Source organism: Chenopodium album, chromosome 11 (assembly GCF_948465745.1).
Source record: "Chenopodium album chromosome 11, dcCheAlbu1.1, whole genome shotgun sequence".
NCBI classification, from domain to species: domain Eukaryota; kingdom Viridiplantae; phylum Streptophyta; class Magnoliopsida; order Caryophyllales; family Amaranthaceae; genus Chenopodium; species Chenopodium album.
Genome location: NC_137844.1, coordinates 16,181,057 through 16,196,155, shown reverse-complemented (window position 1 = coordinate 16,196,155; position 15,099 = coordinate 16,181,057). Strand labels below are relative to the sequence as shown.

General features: G+C 35.3%; 1 protein-coding gene across 1 annotated transcript; it reads right to left on the bottom strand.

The window, feature by feature from the left end:
• Positions 1-278: 278 nt before the first annotated feature.
• On the bottom strand, positions 279-14,587 carry LOC145567446 (uncharacterized). Its single transcript, XM_081626717.1, has 28 exons — positions 14,213-14,587; positions 13,862-14,081; positions 13,642-13,769; positions 13,053-13,169; positions 12,716-12,871; positions 11,976-12,359; positions 11,714-11,871; positions 11,328-11,449; positions 11,139-11,230; positions 10,796-11,030; positions 10,599-10,662; positions 8,747-8,895; positions 8,562-8,632; positions 6,970-7,143; positions 6,800-6,871; positions 5,079-5,180; positions 4,868-4,957; positions 4,055-4,130; positions 3,882-3,975; positions 3,731-3,800; positions 3,429-3,608; positions 2,449-2,571; positions 2,283-2,366; positions 1,995-2,179; positions 1,719-1,857; positions 1,570-1,629; positions 735-839; positions 279-580 (listed from the first exon to the last, which is right to left on the bottom strand). Exons 1-28 carry the CDS (start codon positions 14,426-14,428, stop codon positions 467-469), a joined length of 3,780 nt encoding a protein of 1,259 aa, XP_081482843.1. The 5' UTR covers positions 14,429-14,587; the 3' UTR covers positions 279-466.
• Between the last annotated feature and the right edge of the window lie 512 nt (positions 14,588-15,099).

The following is a 15,099-nucleotide window of genomic DNA, read 5'->3' as shown; positions in this document are numbered from 1 at the left end:
ATTTAAGCTAGTTACTCAAAATAAGGATATCTTTAAACTCGAGATTTATCAGAAAAATAAAAGGAAAAATTTCAGACATCAATTGTAAGCATTATCATTAGGTTGTGGTCAACTTCTAGCATATACTCATTTTCTAATTTTCTTCCTCAGTTTCTTAGCCTCAGTAACTTGCACCCTAAGAGATTCTAAATGATATAGGAAACATTATGGGGAGAAGAATGAAACAAAGGGAAGCAATGTGCCGAGAATTCAATAGGCACCATCCCTCTTTATACAGATATCCTAAGAAACTCGAGGCCAGGGCCAAAATTATAAATTAAAAGAAGGCTATAATTCACAAGATATTATAATGGCTTCAACTGCCCAGACACAGCATTAATTTGCTTCTGACTGAGAGCTTGTGAGCTAGAGATCTAAAATAGAGAGGGGGGGGGGGGGGGGGGGACCTTTGTATATACAAAAAAATTCACATGAAATAGCTGAGTGCCTTCTTCCTCCTTGAACCACCCTCGCCATATAGTTCGTTCCATTGCTGAAGCTCAGTCATATTAACACTCTCGGATGATACACTAGCACAAACCTATTTCAATGTGAAGAAAAAAAAAAAAAAAAAAAAAAAAAAAAAATCAATGGTATGAAAAAATCAGCTCAAAAGAGGAAATCCATCAAAAAGGAGTTCAAGTTAGCTCAACTATCCTCACATATCCACCAATAAATCAAAGGCAACTCTTTACCTGCTCATGTGCTTTTCTAAAATCATCCAAATTCAGAGGACGAATGTCAGAGCTACTATTCAAAGGCGGAAGAGGTTTGCTTTCTGCCAAAGCTGCTGCGCGCTCCTGCCATCAGTGGAATAAACCATATTGTGATAAGCTTATCATGGATACAGGAAATTAATTTTAGAAAATAAAATTGGAGACAATTCATTGTGAGATACGTCAGATGGATTTATTCCTATTCTTAGAAGACTCTGGACATTGACAGCATCTAGGAAGAGAGACAAGGCAAAATAGAATAGCAAGAAACGATACAGCTTCTGATTGAATGAAATAAGTTAGTGAGCAAAATCTATCAAGAGAAACAGCAGCCATTTGAGAGAGAAGTTCAACTTCTAGTCACAACACAATTATGGCTTGGTCATATATCCTATACTGTACAAATATTTTTATCACCGACTTACCATGTTGCACTAAATTACTACAAACCATTTCCTCTTTCTTCGTGCATATAGATGTCATATTTTCTTCACTCCTGGGGCTTCTTCACCAATATAAGATATAACCAATATGAACACAAAACATTCCGATCCCACCAGAACTTTTTTCAAAAAATTCAATCCCCAGACAAATTTAATGCTCTCTACATCTCATATAAACATTAATATTTGTCTAACATATATCCTAAATGTAAATTCTGCAAAGGTAACTTTTCACAATTGATATTACCATTGATTTGTAAGAAACAATGTCAAAAAATAAAAAAGTTTGGAAACACGTAAATAGCCAGCTAAGAACATGGACATGGAGGAGTAACAATAAGTCCTAACATTATGGGGAAAAAAAAAAGAACCTTTTTTTCCTTTTCCAGTATTTCTCTGATAGGACGATGAGCAGCAGCCACACATAGGTTCTGAAATACAAGTAAAAGCTGAGAATTAAGAAGCCCTGTATTACTAAGGACAACAGAGAATGATTGACGATAAGCTATAGGGTTATAACCTTAAGGTCACTCCCAGAGTATCCATCAGTCATATTGGCAATTGCATCAAAATCAACATCGGGGGACAAATCCTCTTTTGCCAATATTACTTTTATAATTTTTGCTCTATTTGGAGCATCAGGTAAGTTAACCATCAGCCTGCAAGAAATACAATTCCACATGGAAAAAAATCAGAGGTTATACTGCCAAACCAGACATCAATATACCACAAAAACCAGCAAGATCAAGGCAAAAGCCAAGGTAGTGCATGGAAAACCAAAATAAACATTGCTCACCTACGAGGAAGCCTCCGGATGACAGCTTCATCAAGGTCAAAAGGTCTGTTTGTGGCCGCAAGTACCAGTACTCGCTCTGTATCTTTGGTCCGCAAGCCATCCCAATTCACCATAAATTCATTTTTCATCTTACGCATAGCCTCATGTTCTCCAGGATTTTCCCTACGCCCTAACATGCTATCAACCTAAAAACAGATGGTAAACACAACCATGAAGAACAAGTTTTTCTTCTGGTACTTCAGCAGGGAAATCATGAATGAAACAGTGATCAGGTCACAAGGAACTTACTTCGTCTACAAATACAACACTGGGAGCAATTTTACTTGCAAGTGAGAAAACAGCTTTCACATACTTTTCACCCTCACCAAACCACTGAACAGAAGAAAGGAAACAACAAATTAGAAATGCATATGGAGACAAGAAAGTTGAATATAGGGGCATCCTTATGGCTAACCTTAGAAGTAATGCTTGACATTGATATATTTATGAAGTTTGCACCAGCTTCAGTGGCCACAGCCTTTGCAAGCATTGTCTTCCCAGTACCAGGAGGGCCAAACAAAAGAATACCCTTGCAAGGCTGAAAAAACACAGCACACACTAGCATTAATTTTTCTTCCACGACAATTTCTAGCATGATTAACAATTAGAGAAACATAAATTCTTGTTGAAAAGCTGAAAAAGAAACACATGCTTTTTTGTAGAAAAGTTGAAAAAAAAAACACACGCTTTTCTGTACAGAAATGAACAGTTCACATAACAAGATAGCCTTGGCTAACTTTTAGGAAAAGAGTGCCTCCTTCCAGTACCAGTGCATGTGTGAGACATGTAGGTCATGTAAAAAGAGATATACACAGCATCATGTATAGAGAGGACACTTTATGAGTTGAGCCTCTTCGCCAAAAACCTTGCTATTTTTCACAGTGGAACTTGGGGTTCTCAAAGCATGTTTCAAGATGGACAGATGGTACATTGCATTCAACAGCCCCCTCTGTATGTCTTGAATTTTAACATTCGGCAGTGAAGACATAAATACTTGCATATCATTTGAGGAGAAATGGTAATGAGGATGTGTTATCTTGAATTAAGCATGGGTATGCACACATATAAAAATAATAATACCTAATGTTTTTCTTGATCTAAGACTCAAAAATGAGAGGGAAGGGTGGTAAGGGCCCTTTTTTAAGGTTTTTTTTCTTTTCATAATTACGTTTTACTCTCGGTTTGATGATTTATTTTTGCAAAATAAGGTTACAAAATTTTTTTCATAATGTTAGAAGGCCATTCAGAAAATTAACATATATATAAATGAAAATTTAAAAATTCCACCAAAAACCCAAAACACAAGGTCCTCATTTAGAGCCCTAAAGTTTTGCTTAGTAACAATAGATAACAACTTAATACAGAAAATCATGAAGAAAAACAACTGACACGGACCTTGGTTAAATGCCCCTTGCAAAAAAGTTCAGGCCTCTGTAAGGGAAGCATTACTAATTCCTTTAGTGTGTCTTTTACATTTTCAAGAGCTCCAATGTCATCAAACGTCACTCCAATGTCAGTGGGTGGAATAACATCTGCGAGAAGCCGCTTCTCAAAGTCATTTTCTGTCACAACATCCTGACATTTGCCAATTACCCAAAGTCAAATGTTACAACTCAATACATGAATAATTTCTATTTAAGATAAATGTGGAAAAGATGCCAAGGACATTACAATTGTAAACATGCATCAGAAATTACCTTAAGTGACTTCTTTAAGCTTTTGGACTCATTCTGGATAGCTTGTAGTACATCAATACCATACTTGATGCTGCCAGGATTTTACAAAAGTCACCACCCACTATACCAATCCAGCATAATAGAACAAATAAAGTCAATTTTTAACAAATACCTCTCAATAGACAAAACAAGCTTTGCATCAGACTCAGCTTGAGAACTTTGCATCAAATGATGGCTTAGAGCCCATCCAACTACCTTCTCAGCACCTGCACACATAGATTTCTCAGTGTTATTCTAAGCAGTGTACAGTAAGTATCGACCATGTACCAATGTGGGTAGACATACTCTCATTTGAAAGCGTCAGATCCTTAACACATGATGTCTCCAGCCCTTCACACTCCAAGCCATTACGGCTTAAAACCTATAGGATGATCAAAAATTAAAAAATCCATCAAAAAATATTTGACAAAATACACAGAAATAATAAAAATCAACTTAAACAGAGGCAAATTTTCAAACATCCAATTAAAAGCTGAGAAATCTGAGACAAAACCCTAAACAAAGGTTATAGGAGAAACCTGTGACCACGATTCAAACACCTCAGGAATCATAATCAATGATACCCTAACTCTGACATGATGCACAGTCAAGACGCGGTAGGCGACAACAAATTTTAAAAGCTAATATTGTAGAAGTGAAAATCAAGATTTAGGCTCTGTTTATTTTGACGAAAATCTTTATCTGGAATAATGATCTTTCAGTCAACTTTTCAAGAGAAAACACAATTATAAAATAAAAATAATAATTTAAAAAACACTTTGTTTCTTTCTTACAAGAAAAATATAAGGGAAGAGGAAAATGGTAGTAGAAGAAAGATGGATGGGAGAGGGAAAGGATACTAAGAATAGGGAGGAATTTCAAAAGGAAAATGTTTTCCACTCTTGGAAAATCTATCTTCCACTTTTGGAAAAATTGTTTCCCGCCCTTTATCAACTTAACAAAAAAAATTGAGAGAACCATTATTTAGGAAAATATTCTCTGTCAAAAGAAATAGAGCCTTAAGAATAGGAAAATAGTTAAACTATAACTCTGGCAGGGTAATGTCACCAGATGAAGTAAACAAACATCAACAACAACAAATAAATATGGACGACTCACAGTACGCAGGTGACCCAGATTACTCTTCATTTTAAGAGTTTCAACATCTCGTTCTAATTGATTTTTCCAACTGGCAAGAAGAGTTTCATCCTGTAAAATAAAACAAGCATCACAATACTGGAAAATATCAAAGTGTAGAGGTCCAAGAAGAAGGTAGGTAAGGATCAAGATATAGATGAAGAATACAAGAAGGGACTCTGTCAAAGCAAACCTGAGGCAAATGAATGACAACTTTGTTTGGAAAAAGCTTTGTAAGAGCCTTCATTGCTCGCGAAACATCTTTCCCTTTATCATGTAATCTTCCAAAACTGTCCTGAGAAATGTTTAAGTAGACAAATCAGTTGGTCCATCAATCTGCCTCAAAATTCAAAGCATAAATAACTGATGGCAAGAAAAATAAAGATGTGAAAAGGACCAAGAAAGAAAGAAATACTCAGGCTTCTCAGCTCCTCTAACGAGTAAAAACCATGATTAGCCATACAACAAAATTGAGCATGCAAATCACAATAACTCCCAGTCCCCATTTATTTGCTACATGAGCGGCATATACAATTTATAGGAGAGTAAATACTGGTTTTTTTTAAGGGGGCGCAGGGGAGCAAGTGCCAAACTTCAGAGAAAGAGTAGAAAGGATAAACTTACCATACTAAGAACTAGTGTTGCGAGTCTTACTCATATTTAATACTAGGTTAGTCCCGTCCATTACACGATTTAAACAGGTGCTTTTTTTTAATTCTGAAAATTATGTATTCACAATTTCATAAATTTTTCAAAGTATTAATTTATTCTTGGAACTTACGTGGGGAAAAAATGATGTCATAAGTAATTTAGGCAGGAATATATTACAATAGAAGTTGACACGCTTCTAGCAATAAAGGCAGCCAATGGCTTATTTTAGTAAAAGTTACATAAACTTCAAGCAAATCAAGAAAAACTTACAAATTAAGGGCCTGATTATATGGGACAACAAAAGCTGAAAGTGAATGTGGAGTTTATTCACAATTTCATCTAGAAAGAAGATTTCATGCGTGATGAAATGTAAGAGAGCTCTTTTAAAACACACTTCTTCACTAAAAAGCAGGTCATACTTATAAAAAAAATCCTCTGTTAGCTTCATATATGCCATAAGCTTGACTCAATTGCATTCTGAATTTCTGACTTGGATACAGGAGTTGAATTCGGGGGTATGGAACCAAGAGTAAATCATGAAAATTATAAATCTGACGATAAGGTGACATAGAAATCATACATTGCTTATCTGTCCCATATTAGTTTTCATGATAATCGTTTTACGGTATTCAAGGCACACCTTAGAGCATTAACATTTTTAATTGAGTATCAATAGAGATTATATGAAGGTTTGACTTTAAAAAGAATCCAACAAGTTCCCATACACTAATGTTTGTTTATAAGTTAATGAAGTACTTGGTCTAAATTGAAAAGAATTTTTACCAAATGAATCAAAATGTGAAAACCAAAATTTCCAATTACAAGCATTGATAAGTTGCTTAAAAATAAAATGTCGTCCAAAAAATACAGGCACTAGATGTTTGCAAAGTTGAGTAGAGAATAGTCAATAAACAAGGGACTGAGGGGCAATGATCATATGATACCCTAACAGAGGTAATATATAATTCTCTATAGTTTAAGAACCAAACAATCAATTGCATATCAATAAAATAAAAATAAAACCTTGATACCAATAGCAATGCCAACAGGTTTAAAACAAAAACAAGCTTTTTCAATGAAGGAAAATTATTTGTGTGTATAGAGGTAGATATAGAGAGAGAGCCAAATATTGACTATACAAAGCACCAAATATCAATTATGGAAAATGAAATCACCAACAACCTTATCACAAGCAACACAGCAACAAAATAAAATTTAATTAAAGTCACAAGAAATAATTAACAAATAAGAATAGAAACTCACGGGGAAAGCCAAGTCCAAGAGAGCAGTTTGATTGCTGCCAAACTTCGTGAAGAATAAACCACCAGGATGTGCCTACAAAAATATAAGACCAACTTAAGAAAGACCACTTCAAGCACAGAGTCCAAAAAAGGCAAAGGCACAGACTAAAGGGGAGGAAAGATAATAAACACCTTCTCTTTGCGGTTGTCATTCTGAGTATGAGAGCCAATTACAACAACATTATCAGGAAGCTTCTCCAGCCTGCTTTTGAAGGTTGAATATGATTCCGAGTTTCCCACAATAGACTTCTCCGCATCTTTGATAAATAAAATGAAAGGGCAATTTCTGCTCTCATTTGATATGGCCTAAAGATAGTCATGTCAATGTCAATGTCAAAAATAAATATATCCAGGGAGAATGGTTTATTAGCACACGACATTATAAAATCTCAAAAAGCAATGTTAAAAGACTCAAAATAGCACACCTCACAATATTTTCTTTCCAAAGCAATAAATGGCCACACTACTTATAATCAAGCTAGAAATGAGAGAGTATGTCCAAAATCTACCAGCAATTTGCCACTAATAAGCTAAAGCATTGTACATATACAAGACAAGACCATCTTCCTCATGTTCTCAATGAGAAACAGATGCAAAATATCATCGACACAGCCATCTAGTATTTAGCATTAAAAATCATGGTTGTGGCCACTACAGTGCCCTGAGCTAACACAGACTGCATACAAATATCAATTCCCCCTAGGACAAAGGCCAGCAAAACCACATCCCTGATCCATCTCATGCCTTTTGAGCTTGAGTACCATCTTTCTTCTTCCCCCACTATTTCTGGCAAATAAAAATGATAACCTTCTTAAAATCAAGTAAAAATAAATAAATGTAAAAACAAAATAAAATAAATAAGAAATCTCAGTCCACTCATATGTTATCCAAAATCCAGCTTGATATCTTGTTTACAAATACTTGAACTAGGCAGCAATGCCTGAGCCCTCCATTTTAACATTCCACAGCCTTGTCAATTTCATCTACTCACCTAAACACTTAGTTACGTCTCAATTTACAATACCAGTGTTATAGACAAAACCTACAGTGTCTCACATTTCCATCTACTCATCTAAACACTTAGTTACTTCTTAATTTTACAATTCCAGTGTTATAGACAAAACCTACAGTGTCTCACATTTTCATCTACTCACCTAAACACTTAGTTACTTCTCAATTTCACAATTCCAGTGTAATAGACAAAACCTTGATTATGGTACAATAATCTAGCCATCAAGTCAACATAAAGTCATAGACTACATCCAAGTATCATTACAATCAAAATAAGGTAGAGTTATTCACAGCCTGATCAATTCTAGATGCTCAAGCACTCCAAATATAACTTAGATTCAAGATTATTCAACCCCGTGAATTCAACAAGAAAAGGAATGCAAACCAGAAGCCAGAGGACAGAAATTGCTTAAGAGTATGGGTAAAAAAGTGATGCTTAAATAAGAAAATATTACATCATTGTGGAAACATCCTGTCCTCTGTTTTGTAAATTCACTCCATCTTTGATGGAGTTTCTTATGTTTTGGGGGGAAAAGACACAACACTTTCAAACAATAATACATTGTTTGCAATAACAGGAAAAGTAAAAGAAAATTAAAAAGGCCTTGTCATCAGACTCATTAACATTACAAGGAAACTAAATTACAGTTAGCCAGCACTACATGTCATTCCCTGGAGAGAGAGAGAGAGAGAGAGAGAGAGAGAGAGAGAACCTCAAATAGTGTATTAATCAATAATTTGTCCAGGTCATCCATGCTGGTGTTCTCCAAACGCAGATCGTGGACTATAAGATTAGGAAACAAAGTGTCATTGATGATATAACATGGAAAATGGCTAAAAGAAAGATCATCACAAGGTCTTGCCCTGTTCAGTATTGAAGGATTTAGCAATGCATTACCATTGCAAAAGAAACCATGATCTGGTTCACATACGCTTCCAAGATCAACACCAGCAGGAATTGATTTGTCAAACCTTACACCAATTTTTGAAAGTGGATTATCTTCGAAAGATAAAACAACTTTGCCACGCATACCAAAACTGGGGCCCCTGCATGAATCCAATCTTGACATAAAGTAGAATAACATCATACCATGACTTACAGAAAAATTATGCAACCATAAAGTCACAATTTAGCAAGAAGTTCAATCAAATACTCCCCGATACATAATTGTGATAACTTATATATAGCTTTATCACAAAAGAGTGCAGGAACATGACAGTGGGTTAGTAATAGCAGCTACATTGCCAATAGTAATGACCGGTAGCACATCCCTTCATTTCACATTTCATTTCCATCTCTAAAATATGAGCCTATGTAGTACGAATACGACTGTTTACTGACATGAATGAAACAGATCTACATCCTTCGAACAAGGCATAGTCGACACAACCCACAAACCTGATAGTGTCGACAGGAGGCTGGGTCTTCTTTAACTTCTTCTCAATCTTAGCAATGTCATTTCAGTTGCAATGTACTCTTCTTGCCTTCTTTAATTTTTATTATTTTAAAGGTTGAATTAGGGATAACCACAAGTTAACTTCTTGATTTTCACCTTCTTTGACTTCTGCCACCCTAATATTACACCTCTTTTCCAGCTTAGAAAATAATTTTGAAGATTCATTTTAATTTCTAACATTTCTAATTTTCTTAGCCATACCCATTTCCCCGTTTTTGTCTCCAAATCCATATTGGTGCTACATAGATATGAACAATCACCACTTCACTTGAGTGACCTAGCTGGAGTGGACTTTAATAAACAGTGTCTACTTCAAGTCATGGCGAATGCATGCATCATTAGTTCAAATCCTCATTCTAATAACTAAAGAATTCCAATAGTCGATCAATCCAGAACATCAATTAAATTCTAGATTCTCATAACCCCCAACATACCTCTGAGCCTCCGACATTGAGTTCCATATCATAGAAACACCATAATTATGAAAGAAACCCCATGGGCAGTATCAAAGCTAGTCAACTATAGATACAAAATTTCCATGATAATTGATCATCACTATAACGGAGTTTGAAGACATAAGACAGGCAAAACATTTATAATCCACCCATTAGACTGATCTCTTGTATGCTTAACATCCAAAAATAAATCAATCATATATCAGAAGACCTCCTGATCAACAAATAGTATATCTGAGAAGATTGGAGAGGTTCAACTATCTACACAATTTTTGTTCAAATCCAAGAGTCACATGATAATGGAAAATAAAGCTTCAGTAAACATCCTGTCAAGACTCCCTATTCTCATTGAAGGACTCACAAAGTACAAGACTGCAAATTTGCAATCTAGGTACTTGAACATCTTGGCACTAGGTCAAGATGTTCTCCAACCATACTTGGCATGTCATCTGTAAGGATTTTAAGAAACCTCAACACAATGTAATAAAAGATGTAATTATATAGCTTTATAGTTAACAGCATAGACGGATAACTGTTTACATCACTTTCAAATAAGCAATTGCATAAAGCTGACTTTAAACTGAATGTTTAGAGTTTATATCCTTTATAGTAAAGAGCAAATTAGCAAATTAGAAAAAAAAAAAAAAAAAAAAAGTAAAATTAAATCATAATATTGAAACATTACTCACAAAAAAATTCAAAAACTACCAATGTTGTGACTTTTGGCAAAAAAAAATTAATACACAAATACACATTCAATGAACAAACATCACAGAACATCAGCTCAATGATTTATACACCTGAAAGTAGTCCAAGTGAAAACAATTAGATACCCTACCTTGAAGGAGATGCTGATGAATATAAGCCAATCGAAGCTGAACCAATATATCTCACTCTGTCACCTATATATTCAATTATTATTTATTAAATTACTTCCCAAACTAGTAGTATAAGATAAGGGGAAACAAGAGCAGATATTACAGCAGCATACATATTGGCTATAAGAAATCTTTCACAGAAGCTAAAGCCACTTACCCACTTTAAAAGTGTGATTTTTAGATGAGCTGGAAAAAAAGGGTGTAAATTCTAGCTTGGGATGAGCATCGGTTTGAGATGAATGTAAATTAGAAGAACTGGGAGTATCTGCGTCACCAACTGGACATGCACTCTTATCCAGCTCCATTGAACCAGGGATTTTCTTTGTAGAGCCGGTTGTTTTCTCAGCATTGAGCCCATCCTTCAGAAGCTCTGCCTCTTTTGCTGACAAGCCCTAAAAAGAAAAATAAACATGTTAGTTAATTTCAATTCCCCTAGCCAAAAAGAATGCTACATACTTGAAAGAGACCATCATTGGTCGTTTAAAGTCAATAAATCTTACACCCAAAAAGGCATGGCTGTCAAATATGAGGAGTTTAGCCCCAAAATAATTGGCCAACGCTTTTGCCAGCATCTCCTGATATATCTCAGAACCTGCATTAGAGCATAAACTTTGGTAAAGAGCTTTCACAGGCTAAAAATCAAACAAAATAGCATACACAAATAAGAAGACATAAAATTCCAATCACACCAGCTGGGCCTGAGAGTAAAATCCTTGGATTAACAGTAGGTAGTTCAGAGGCATATTTTGCATGCTCTCTGTGCTTTAGATGTATGTAGGACGCAGCAATCAGCACATTTTTTGTATTTTCACTGCAAAGGTCAAAGCAAAAGGAGATCAGTGCAAGTCTTTAAAATCCAACTTAAGTTCTATTCAAAATGGAATGTAATTATGTTTACAAGTAACAAGAAGTTGGCAATCGATGCACTTATTTTTCCTATTTAAGAGTATTTTTTGGGTCTATCCAATGTAATTTTGAGAATAGGAAATAGAAAATCTGAAGGGAAATTAAACAAGGAAAAGAAACCTAGAGACGTTCAATTTATAAGAGCAACAAAAGAAACAAGCATAAAGACCTTAGATAATAAGGGAAGTCATCAAACGAAACTTGGACAGAATTGCCATCAATTATTCCAGCATTAATATCTTCTCTGAACGCTGCAGATCTGAGTGACATTCCAGATGTCGATGCTGGCTGTGAACTCCTTGTCCATTCATTTCTTTCCTCTAATGCCTACCATCCACCAAAAAAAAAAAAAAAAAAAAAAAGAAATCAGCTTCACAGATGCGATTAAAAGCTTAAGACCCCAGAAAATCTTACAGTAGATAGAGCCTCACATTCCCTCCTTCAGGGCCGTCTGTGTTGCAACCACTAGGAAGGTTCTTGCTTGTCCCACCAATGTCAGTGACATTATCACACTCCATGTTGGGAGTTGAGTCACCTTCCATACCATCAAGCTCTTCTGATCCATCCTGAATAACCGCATGTGTAGAAAGCTCACTATCTTGGTGCGTTTTAGGAGTACTAAGACCTGAAGACCTCCAACGAGACAGATTTGACTTCAAAGTTGAAAGAGATGCCAATATAGAAGCTCCAGCCTCTGCCGAAGGATCCCCTGATCTTTTTTCAACAAAATATTTTCCAACAACATTCTGAACCTCTGTATTTCCCATTGACGAAGGTGCCTTAACAGTAACATCCACCACAAGTTGCTGGAATATCTATACAATTGACCAGTTAAAGGTAAATCTAATCACAGCAAAATGATGGGCACAAGCAAAAAGTGCTCTGCCTGATGAAAAGTTAGAGAAAAGGCTGAAGAAAATACCTAGTTCAAAGATACCACCTCCTTTTTTTTTTTTTTTTTTTTTTTTTGAAATTATAATCTACCCATTTACTTTTACATAACTATCAATGCACATCTATTATCATCAATAAGTTCGTATTTTTCAACTCCATATCAAGATGATTATAGCTAGACCCTGCATGAGCACGTTATACCTTGCATTCTGTTAATATTCATGGGGCTCTATAGGAAACATAAACAGAGGGAGTAAAAGATATATATAAAGGATACATAAGCATGACTTCCAGCCACACCAAAAACCACTTCATCCCCAGAATGCAAAAGACGAGTTGTATTCTTCTTAACACCCATCCCATTAACAAACACAGCTCCCTTGCTTCCTGTGCTTTCAAGAACAGCAATCATGCCGCCTTCTCGGAGTTCACGCTGATAATACCAGCAAACAATGAGTATTTTTACTGCAAGTACATCAGAGATACTTCATTTCCAAAACACAAAAGAAAGATACTTTGTTGGCGAATTCACAGCATCAATGCCAGAAAAATGATTCAAACATTATCTAAACTTAATCATACAAAAAGTATTGAACCAACGAAAATAAAAATACCTCAGTATGTTTAATTTTGCATAAAATCCCGCTCGCTGTTTGGTCTCTCAGGACTAAGTTACATTGTCTGTTTGAACCAATTGTATAGATAGGCGCTGATACACTTAAAGTCGGATTCTGCATTACAATAAACACTCTTAGTTCCAACTTCATGAGACATAAACTCAATTAAACCCATCCCCCACAGCAGTTCTCAGACAGAAATAGAGTCCCATTTAAAAAAATCTACAATTCAACTTCATTGCACCATTATATCAATCAATCAATCAAAGCCTTAATCCCATAAGTGGGGTCGGCTACATGAACCAAATTTGATTATTCCGTATAGTCATCAACAAAAATCTTCCTCCTCCATCCCTTACGATCCAATGCTTGATCCTCATGCAAATACATATACTTCATATCCTTCCTAACTCCTTCCAACCAAGTCATTGCACCAATAAATCTAGCTAAAAAAAAATCTACAATAATTTCAAAAATATAAATTGAAAATTTTCAAAAAAAAACCAATTCAACTTAATTGCACTAATATCTAGCCAAATAAATTATTTAAAAAATCTACAAAAAATTTCAAAAATCTGAAATTCACCTGAGCATACTGTGACAAGAGCCTACACCAAGGAGTAGTGGACGTCTCTAAACCCAAGCTTTGCTTCTGATAAATCCTCATTGGCGAAAACGAGTTCCTCGGTTGCTCAACCACAACCGGCGTATTCCCTTCAATCAAACCACCAACATAAAACAAATAACATGAAATTCAAAATTTTCCCACAAAAAAAAAACATAGTAAGCAAGAAAATGAAACACACCTGCAGCAACCGGAGGTGATGAAGCAGGAGCAGAAGGGGCAGTGGCGGCACCGGTATCGACTTCCTCGGGTTTAACGGAATCAACATCCTCCCCACCTCCACCGCTATAAATCTCAAATTCCGGCGGCAAAAGGGGATCTACTGGTGGCAGAGAAGTACACATTTCTTTCGAATTTTCTGGAATTTCCGATGATTTCTCCGACGTAAACCCATTTTCAACCTACTCAAAATTCCGATCAAATCCAACCCAATTCAAAAACTCAACTTAAATGAAAAATAAAAGCAACCCAACAATTAATCAATCAATTAATCAACAACAAACCAAATAAATTAAAATTTCAAGAATTTAACCTTCAAACGTTTAGGTGAGGGAGGTTTAATATCATCAGCTGAAGGAGACGATCTTTTTCCATTTCCGTTACCGTTGCTGTTAATTCCAGCAACGTTGCTGCTCTTGTTGTTGTTGTCGTTGCTGGTACTACTGGTACTGTTGTTGGTGGCGTTGTTATTGTTGTTGGTGGTGTTGTTAGAAGAGATAGATCCACTACTACGACGGGTGGAAACCATGACTAAGAGAGTTTGGTGTTTATGGGTTTTTCAGTTTTTATTTTCTGCGTTTTTTTGGTTTCTCTGCTTTCAAATAAAGAGAGAAATGAAAACAAACAAGGTGAGAAGAGGAGAGAGAAACTGATAAAGAGAGGGGAAATTTATAAATTAATGGAGAAACGGGAAAAACCAAATACGAATAGCCAACAATTATTTTATGGATTGCTGATTAATTTATTTCTTTTTGCCTCCATATGTTAAATAGACTATTGTCTTTAAACTCCGTAATCATTTCGGTTTTAAAAGTTCGACTTACTTAGGGCTTGTTTGACATCATTTTTGGTTTTCAGTTTCCTGTTTTTTAAAAACTAAAAACCAAAAATGGGAAACAAGAAAAAGGTGTTTTCACTTTTTGTTGTCAGTTTTCAAAATTATCATGATTTTAATAAGTCTAAATATATTTTGATCCATTATGTGACATATATAATATACTTTTAAAAAACAAAAAACCAAAAAACAGAAAACGACAGCGATGCCAAACGGACCCTTAGCTTTTATGTAAGTTTTGACCGTTAATATCTTCGATAACGCGTAAATGAAAATTATAAATGTTGAATTATTGAAAGTTGGCATTAATGAGATATCACATGTTAATCTTTTTTTCCTTTTGTATAAATCATATAATGTGGTTA

Bases quoted from the DNA above. Each gene is read 5' to 3' on its own strand.
- LOC145567446 (XM_081626717.1), bottom strand. From the start codon at position 14,428: ATGGTTTCCACCCGTCGTAGTAGTGGATCTATCTCTTCTAACAACACC. The intron at 14,082-14,212 runs GTTAAATTCTTG...AATTTTGAGTAG, and splicing joins CCTCACCTAAACGTTTGAAG to GTTGAAAATGGGTTTACGTC. The intron at 1,858-1,994 runs GTGAGCAATGTT...TATTTCTTGCAG, and splicing joins ATCCGGAGGCTTCCTCGTAG to GCTGATGGTTAACTTACCTG.